The sequence below is a fragment of the Scaptodrosophila lebanonensis genome, unplaced genomic scaffold (assembly GCF_003285725.1).
Source record: "Scaptodrosophila lebanonensis strain 11010-0011.00,11010-0021.00 unplaced genomic scaffold, SlebRS2 tig00001410-arrow-pilon, whole genome shotgun sequence".
In the NCBI taxonomy this organism is placed as follows: Eukaryota; Metazoa; Arthropoda; class Insecta; order Diptera; family Drosophilidae; genus Scaptodrosophila; species Scaptodrosophila lebanonensis.
The window spans coordinates 6,668,097-6,676,984 of NW_022060738.1; the positions used below are offsets into that span (position 1 = coordinate 6,668,097).

Genomic DNA, 8,888 nt, shown 5'->3' on the forward strand with positions numbered 1-8,888 from the left:
ACATTAAATATTTTTTTAACTTCATGCACAACTCATAATTACAACAAGTAATCAACTTATTTCACTTAAAAATCGAATATGTTTGAAAATAATCTGAACGAATATGGATATTAAATAGTTAAACTAGTTCCTTAAACTGAACATCAAAGTTCAATATAGTTCCCTGGCATGAAATAAGCGATACTTTTGTAACAAATGGCATTGCCACCTTGATCACAAAAAATGTAATGCAATATTTGGCGTAATCGCGAAAATACACATAGAGAATTAAAACAGTAGGCAATGCAGAAATATTATAAAGATTATAATGTAATTAGTAGTTTTAACAATTTTTAACGGTAGTTGCAAAATTCGAATGTGGCGTTGCCACACAACGTTGGCGTTCTGGGCGGGGAAACTCCGGCAACTTTGCGGATATAAAGGGATTTTAGTTTGTTTTGCCAATTTGTATGATTTATATTTTGCGAAATTAATAAAGTAAATAAAATGCAGGTCTGTCCGTACGGTGAGAAATGTTATCGGAAAAATCCTATCCACTTTTCTGAGTATTCACATGCGCACCGTAAGTACCCCTACTTCGTTGTGGAACGACTCGTATTGCTTTAATTTGAAAACTTTAAAATATGACGTTATGTTTAATTGTTTCTCGTGTGGCTTTTAGTTGATGCTATTTACGCTAAAGGCTCTGAAGCAGGCAACAATGGGTATGATATACCTCCTAAGTATTCCACCGAGTTGATTAACATACAGCTAAAGCTGCTAGAGAAGGTGTTTCCCAAGGAAACTCAAAAGCAGTCAGCTGGTCCAGCTCCAACAACATCATCTAAACAGCCAACAACATCTGTTAAACAGCCAACAACATCTGCTTCAACCACTAGCCGCGCGTGTTCAAGTGGCAACAGTAAGGGTAGTAGCAGTAGTAGCACGAATGACACCTCTAATCTTGCCAAGAAACAAAAGCTTACCGAGCGGAATATACGCGACTACATTCCGGTCGTGGTCGAAGGACGGATGGCTGATAAACTAGCGGCTGCGGCGCCATATAACATGTTCCTTACCGCCATTACGGATTCTAAGCCAACACATAAGGAGCCGCTGAGCGTAACGCTCCAGGAAATTCTCGATGAAAGTATGGGCGAGATTGAGTCCACTGTACAAATCAATTTTATGGTCGATATAGGCTGGTTGCTTGGACATTACTACTTCGCTGGCATTCTGTGTGTAACTATTGAGAAATGGTCTCTGCAGCTTTTCTAATCCAATAATACTTCCCTATACACAGCGATAAACCCTTATTGGTGCTCTATGGCGATGAATCACCCGAGCTACTGGGCATAGGCAAATTCAAGCCGCAGGTTACGGCCATCAAAGTGAATATGCCCACGCCATTTGCCACATCGCATACCAAAATGATGCTGCTAGGCTATGCAGATGGATCGATGCGCGTGGTGATTTCCACTGCAAATTTATACGAGGATGACTGGCACAATCGCACGCAAGGTCTATGGATTAGTCCACGTCTGGATCCATTACCAGAGGGTGCAGATACGGCCGCGGGTGAGAGTCCCACTGGCTTTAAGCAGGATCTAATGTTGTACCTAGTGGAGTACAAGCTAACACAACTTCAGCCCTGGATAGCACGCATACGAAAGTCGGACTTCAGTGCGATCAAGTGAGTATTCTTTACATATACAATATTAACTATATTACAATTGAACTTTGAATTCTACAGCGTATTCTTCATTGGCTCTGTGCCTGGCGGGCATCGAGAAAGCACCACCCGTGGCCATCCTTGGGGACATGCGCGTCTCGGTTCGCTTCTAGCCAAACATGCGGCGCCAGTTGATGATCGTATACCCGTCATCTGCCAAAGTTCCAGCATTGGTAGTTTGGGTGCCAATGTACAGACCTGGATACAGCAGGATGTTTTAAACAGTCTTCGCAAGGACTCATCGCCTCTGGGCCGATTGCGTCAATTGCCACCCTTCAAGATGATATATCCAAGTTTTGGTAACGTGGCCTCCAGCCACGATGGTATGTTAGGAGGCGGCTGCTTACCGTATTCCAAAAATACCAACGACAAGCAGCCCTGGCTGAAGTCTTATCTGCAGCAGTGGAAATCCAGTGATCGGTACCGCTCTCAGGCCATGCCGCACATTAAAAGCTATACACGTTTTAACTTAGAGGAGCAGTGCGCCTATTGGTTTGTTCTGACCTCGGCGAATTTATCGAAGGCCGCCTGGGGCTCCTTCAACAAAAATTCCAACATTCAGCCCATTTTGCGCATAGCTAATTATGAAGCAGGGGTTCTATTCCTACCCAGATTTGTGGTAAGTCTTCTAGAGCAGCGCTTTCTACAAATCATTTAATTTTTTATATTTTTTTTTGCAGACTGGCGAGGATACTTTTCCTTTGGTCAATGCACGCGATGGTATTCCTGCATTTCCTCTACCCTACGATGTCCCATTAACCCCCTATGGTCCAGATGATACACCATTCCTAATGGACTATTTGCATACATAAATATTTGTTGTATTTGAGTTCTGTTATATAATATAACGAATCCAATTGATATTAAAGTTCAGTGAGATTATAAACATCAATGAAGCCATTATTTTGGAACTTAGCATTCAACTCTTCTCATACTTTCACTTTCGAACTAAAGTAGGAAAAAAGAAACCAAGTCAGAAACACAAATATTATTTGATAAGGATACAATACAACAAATAATAATTTAATTTTCGACAATTATGTAATTGCTTTTAGCGCTTGCTCAAAATAGTCCACCATCATGGGGTAGATTTCATCATAATGCTGTATATTCTTACGCCGCGCATTGTCTCGATATCGTTGAAGCGCGCCCGAAATAAGTTCCAATTTTTCGCGCTCTGCTGTGTGTCCATCCAGCCACTCGATTAAACGTTCGTTGGTCCAATTGGCTGTGGTGTGGGGCGACTGCAGCTCTGGACTGGCATGACCAAATAGTAACAATAGAACAATGTAACTGGGCACTAGTGAGTCTTCGCCGACCGTTTGCTTTACTAGCTCTTGCGGACTATTAACAATTAAGAGCGACATGGCACGTAGTAGGCGTGCCGGCTTGCCCAGCTCTGCAAAATTTACGCAGAGTGGCTTTAAAGCCTGTTCCATGTACAGACAATCCTGCTTCAAACGCTGACGACCGGCACTGCTAAGTGGCCGTAAAATACAAACATTGTGTATGAAGAGCTCAATGCAGCGCTTGGCCAGCTCGTGGCCGCATTTCGTCGTCATCTGCTTGTCATCATAGAGCTCAATGTGATGTGACCAGGAGCGTGAGACAAACTCCTGCAAAGCAGCAAATAAATTATATTGTCAGGAAAAATGAAATTGCAACCTACCTGCAGCTCTTTCATATACATGGACGGCCCTGTGGTGGACAATCTCTCAGTATTCAGGCCCGGTTCGCGGTGCATGCTCAGTATTATGATGCTTATGGCAGTGATAATCGATTCCATAATTTGCTGCAATATGGTACTAATAAGCAAATCGGCTTGCTCCAATGACTTCGCTATATTCTGCTTAGCGCTGCCCGGCGCCTTCTCAAATTGAATTTCTAAATCAGTCAGCATGCGACGTACGGAATCTTTATAGTAATACAAAACATTGGCCAGTTGCGTATTCTGCTGTTGTTGCAAGTTTGGCAAATCGACGACTTGCTTTGAGTCCGCACCCAATTTAATTTGCGCTTCCAGCTTAGTGCAGAGTTCCTTGCCACAGGCTATAAACACGTTTGCTATTGAATTTGTCAGTCGTGCATCAATCAGAGCCGCACTGAGCTCCGTCGACGCCACACGTATGAAATTGTCAACAGTTTCGTTGCCGGGTAAATCGATCCCTGCCAGACAGGCCTTCAAATTGGCGGCGCACTTGCTGACATAGCCCACCTCTAGGGGTGCAAACAGTTCGTTGTTGAATTGGAATTCGCTATTCAAACGTTGCTCCAGGCCACGTGCTGATGTCAATAGCTTGGACAGGCCTTCCTGCAGCGTTTGAGTGACATGTTGTGGACACTCGTCAAAGGACTTTCGGATCAGATCCTGCACTCGCTTCCAGAAACGTTGTGGAATGCATTGCTCACTCGACTCTGAAGTGTAACCAAATTGGTTGATTTGCTCCAATGCCGTTTTGAGAAGCTTGATTTGGGTGCAACTCTCGAAAAGCTCGTCGTAGAGCAGCCAATGCAGCGACTTCCAGAACTTGGCCCGAAAATTTTGGGTAGTAGTCAATTGAGGTGTTTTTCCGGGACCCCTGGCTGCGCTTCCAGACCCCGATTTAACCGAGTTGCTGCTGCTGCTGTGCGTCGGTGACCGACCAGCGTCGCTTTTATTCAGCACTGAAATGTCGTTGCCGGCAAAGCATTCCTTCAGCGACTGCTCCATGTCGGTTATAAATGTTGTCAATAGATTATCCAGCGATTTTTCCAACGTATTGAAATTAATAAATATCTGCAATATATGTATGTATGTATATAATAATGTGACGTTATTTTTGACGTACGTATATTCTGCCCTCTTACCTTTAAGGAATTCACCACCTTTGTTTGGTTACGTTCCTTTAGACCTGCAAACAACTGCATCTGCGTTAGGTTCCTTATTTTTTGTCTAGAGCTGATTACAAATGCACGTTCCTGTTGTATGAACTCTATGTCCTTCAACTCCGTGTCCTCAATCAGCTGACCCAGCTCAAAATGAAGCTCGGCCTGTCGCAGCACATCCTTTGTGCTCTTCAGCTTTGCGGTCAATGTAAGTAGCGTTCCCGCCGAACGCAGCAGATGCGAAACATCGTGCAAACGTCCCAGTACCCTTGTCTGATTTTCCACCAACTGGTACTGGGTGTCCACCTGACTCTTCAACCGATGGCCCGTAGCACGAACTCGTTCCACATCATCGGCGAGTACACTAAGGGCAGCATCGAATCGACCGGCATGTGTAGCCTGCTGAATGAGTGCGCTGTGCTTGTCCCGTACCTGCTGATGCAGTTCCTCTGTTGTGTTTTGCAACCGCTTCGATAGCTTTTGTATTTGCAATCCAATTGTGAGGTGGGAATTTGCCAACGCAATACAGTCGTCGTCATCAAGAGTGGTCGGGTTGGTTGATTCTTTCTGACTGTTGACCATGCTTTTAGTGCCAACCATATCGGCAGCAGTGGCAGCGACTACCCTGTGAGGTTTGTTAAAAAAGACTTTTTTGCATTTAATAACTATTTGTATTTATTATTCCACAACAAAACACGTACATCTTCTCGGAACTCAGCTACTGCCAAACATCTGGTAGCACTGTTTTAATGTTTTACTTATCGCGTAATGGCAGCTCCGCGAATATCATCTGTTCATTTTGTCAATTGGAAAATACCGATGCAGCGATGATTACTCGATGTTTTTAATAAACGCTTTGAACTAAAATCAAAGCATTAGAAATACAATTTCAGAGTTTAACTAAAACAACTATGAATCAGTAGCGAAATCAATTGCAAATCATTTAAATTAAACAATATTAATAAAATTGAACAAAGATTAAATTTTTCTATTCACAATGTTCGATGATTTAAGGAAACGTTGACTCATCATCGATGTTTTTTCACACCTCTACATATTCTTGGTTTGTTTTGATTTTTTGAGGAGTAATTATATTTTTCTAAATCGTTTGCAAGTAATTATATATAAGCTGCAAGGAATGTCTGACGACATTAATAAATATTTCAATGGCTTACTTCAAAAGTAAGTTGCTCAATCATTGCTGCACGTTCCTGATTAATTCTGTTGCAGGGTCAGTGGTCTTTACGTTATACAGATAACGGATCGGGATGGTGTGCCACTCCTTCATGTAAGCCAGGAGAAGAATGTGGACTTTGCATTGATGCCGTCTTTTATACCAACTTTTACAACGGCCTGTGATCAGGCTGGCAAGCTTGGTTTGGGTCGAAACAAAACTATAATCTCAATGTATTCCAATTATCAGGTGTGTGTTATCTTTTGTTAGCTGTGGATTATGCAGTAATAGAAATATTTCGCATTTCGTAGGTGGTGCAAATGAATAAACTGCCGTTAATTTTAACCTTTGTCGGCGCTGAGAATTGTAACACGGGGCATATACTGGCACTGGAACATCAAGTGGAAGCTTATTTGGAAAACATTAAGCTGGCCGTGACCGAAGCGTAGTAGAAATCTGAAACCGTAGACCTAAGCCATATATTACAAATGTATCATTTTTTTAAAAATACTATTCGTTCACACTTTATTCAAATCGAAACTTTTTACTTGGTTTAAATGCATATACATACATACAATATTTTACTATAAATCTGCATAATCGTGTTGCGTTAACCGTTCAGCTTGAGCGCATGAAGGGAATGATCTCGATTTCAACTCACTTTACAAAATATTTCAATAACTGTTACAACTACAATTCATCATTCATGCTTTGCATTCTATAATTTCAAAGTTCATCGTGCAGATTTTCGGCGTTTGCTGCAAAAGCCTCGCTATCGCAAGCTGCTGGCGTCTCAAATTCATAGTAGTACTCGCAGCGGTTCGGCTCCGATACGGCCGTGATACGCGGTTCCAGGGCACAACTTATATGTATAATGGCCGATCTCTGTGGGCCGTTCCAGCACGCAGCGCCATGTGCATATTTCTGTTTTGTGTACTTGTTGTTACCCTCGCCGATCCATTGATCCCACCGGCCGAGAGTTGTCTCGGATCCGCCATTGCGTGGCTTCTGAGCAGCGCGATCGAAGGGGCATAAGTTGTAGACGTACTCACGGTCTTCAAAATTGTAGCACTCGCCATCCAGAACAGCCCACTCCTCGTGTGCGCCATAATCTTTGTTAGTTTGTTCGTCAATCTCTTTGATTTCATGTTCAATTTCCCGTATTTGACGCTCCACTTCATCGAAAGCAATGCGTGCCGCATTTGCTTGTTCGATCAGACGTTGTGTCTCTGGATCATAGTTTGGCGGTGTGGTGGTCTCTGGTGTAGCTTCACCAACACCTACATCGGGCTCTTCATCATCATAATGATCGTCTTCAATCTCTTCATCATCTGCCCGCTCATCCTCACTTGCTGGCTCAATTTCAGCATCCTCACTTGGCAGTGGATCCTGTGTTGAAACATCTTCCGTTGCGGGCAGATTTTCATCATGGTGCGCTTCGGGAATCTGTGGTGGCTTAAACAGTCCTTCAGCCAGCATTTTTAAGGGTTTAATACGCGGCCAGGCCAATGTAACAAACGCATCCAAGTCCACACGGTCGCGCTCATCCAAGAAGTACTTGGCTTCTTCGACTTCCACAACGCCATTGCGGTCACGATCCAAATTCATATCCACCATCAATTCGGTGACCTCAACGAAACCGTCTTTGTTTGTATCGTAGCGCACAAAGCTGAGTGAGGCCTCCTGACGCATTTGCAGCGGTTCTTCCTCAGCCTGTGCCGTGTCCGCGTCCAACTCACGCTGTTGTTCTTTAAATGCCTCCACAGCCTCAGTCTCCAAGGCCTCGGCGTTCCGTTTTAACTCCTCTTTCTCTGCCTTCAGCGCCTCCTGCTCTTTTATTCTTCTATCAAGCTCAGCACGACGTGCTTGTCGATCCGACTTCAATTGTCTACCCCGCGTTATCATCTCCTGACGCTTCTCTGCGCCACGTTTGTGGAGCTCCGCCTGACTTTTGAGCTTTAGAGCCTCCGCCGCTCCCAGCTCGATGCAGGTGTTGATACAGCGGCTATTCTCCTCGTCGCTACCGTCGCAACAGTCACAGATCCCGTCGTCCACTCGACTGCTTGGTATCTCGAGTGGCTTGTGGCCCAGATTGTTACAATGGAACTGACCATTGGAGCAGGCTGGGGTGCCGGGCTCATCGCTGCCATCGACGCAATCACAATAATTGTCGTTTATTTGCACAAATGGTATTTTTTTACTACCATCCAGGCAAGTCCAGCTGCTGTCAGCTTGCGGCTGATACAGGGCAGTCTTTGTTAACGACACTCCTCGCGGACGTGGAACGTTCCCACTGCTGGCGGAGCCATGGCCAATTAGTACCGCCGAAGCGTATGTTAATAATACTAATGCTGTTAACTGTGTCTCTGCACGCATATTACTACGGGTGTTATTAAGTAAGGTGGCGTTACAGATTCGAGAGTCCAATTACGTGGTATTTGCTATGAATTTTACACTCGTAAACGCCGGCAGCTAGAGGTGGAAGTAATACATCACTGCATGAAATGCTCTGCATTCATATCTTGCCGCTGCATCGTGAGTAGCCGTTCAGACACAGTGGCAACGCTGGCTAACAGCTGCCGGCACGTTATTATTTATAAAAGTTGTAACTTACGCCAATACCAAATTATTTACTTTGAACTTTAGTAATTAATTTTGAAAACAATTTAAATATCAAATATTTTAACGCTCGAACGCGTATGCTGATTTTTATTTAAGCACTTTAACGATAGCAATTCAAATTACCATATTTTGGACCACAATAATTGGTTTTAAATATCTACAATTGTGGCCTCAATAGCTATTGCTTGGCATTGGCAAGTTCAACAATTTCGTCTAAAATTGTACAAAATTGCTATTGCGTTTTGGTTACGGCTCATTAATGGGTGATGTGGCAAAAAAAGTTCCCGACTCACTGGCCACCATTTACTTAAGAACGACGGCCGAATCATGTTGTGGGACCTTTTGGGCGGCATTTTCGAGTTTCTTATGGGCTTATTGTTTCCCAGTAAGTTTTTCATTTTATCGCCTCAGTTGCATGCTATATATTTTTAACTGATGTGCATATTTAAAAATAGGTTCCGGTGACAGCGACGATGAACCTGGATCGGAGGAAGTAGAAACGAACCCTTAAAAGTA

The 8,888-nt window shown here is 43.6% G+C and overlaps 4 protein-coding genes across 5 annotated transcripts; 2 read left to right on the forward strand and 2 right to left on the reverse strand.

Annotated features, from left to right (window-relative positions):
- Positions 1 to 400: 400 nt before the first annotated feature.
- Positions 401 to 2,603, forward strand: LOC115630574 (probable tyrosyl-DNA phosphodiesterase). 2 transcript variants are annotated; one of them, XM_030527192.1, is made up of 6 exons: positions 406 to 430; positions 493 to 562; positions 662 to 1,217; positions 1,283 to 1,672; positions 1,733 to 2,330; positions 2,392 to 2,603. In XM_030527192.1, the coding sequence occupies exons 3-6, from the start codon at positions 1,012 to 1,014 to the stop codon at positions 2,521 to 2,523; spliced, it is 1,326 nt and encodes a 441-aa protein (XP_030383052.1). In that variant the 5' UTR covers positions 406 to 430; positions 493 to 562; positions 662 to 1,011; the 3' UTR covers positions 2,524 to 2,603. The 2 variants fall into 2 exon arrangements, with proteins under 2 accessions (XP_030383051.1, XP_030383052.1); XM_030527191.1 differs by having other exon boundaries at positions 401 to 562.
- An 81-nt stretch (positions 2,604 to 2,684) lies between these two features.
- LOC115630573 (conserved oligomeric Golgi complex subunit 5) lies at positions 2,685 to 5,340 on the reverse strand. Its single transcript, XM_030527190.1, has 4 exons — positions 5,278 to 5,340; positions 4,559 to 5,201; positions 3,381 to 4,487; positions 2,685 to 3,327 (listed from the first exon to the last, which is right to left on the reverse strand). Coding segments are annotated over exons 1-4 (2,331 nt in total). The 5' UTR covers positions 5,280 to 5,340; the 3' UTR covers positions 2,685 to 2,748.
- Positions 5,341 to 5,714: 374 nt separating this feature from the next.
- LOC115630448 (ragulator complex protein LAMTOR3 homolog) lies at positions 5,715 to 6,290 on the forward strand. Its single transcript, XM_030527010.1, has 3 exons — positions 5,715 to 5,758; positions 5,807 to 5,999; positions 6,062 to 6,290. Exons 1-3 carry the CDS (start codon positions 5,715 to 5,717, stop codon positions 6,197 to 6,199), a joined length of 375 nt encoding a protein of 124 aa, XP_030382870.1. The 3' UTR covers positions 6,200 to 6,290.
- LOC115630447 (glucosidase 2 subunit beta) lies at positions 6,247 to 8,227 on the reverse strand. The gene has a single exon (XM_030527009.1). It carries the CDS (start codon positions 8,124 to 8,126, stop codon positions 6,477 to 6,479), a length of 1,650 nt encoding a protein of 549 aa, XP_030382869.1. The 5' UTR covers positions 8,127 to 8,227; the 3' UTR covers positions 6,247 to 6,476.
- Between the last annotated feature and the right edge of the window lie 661 nt (positions 8,228 to 8,888).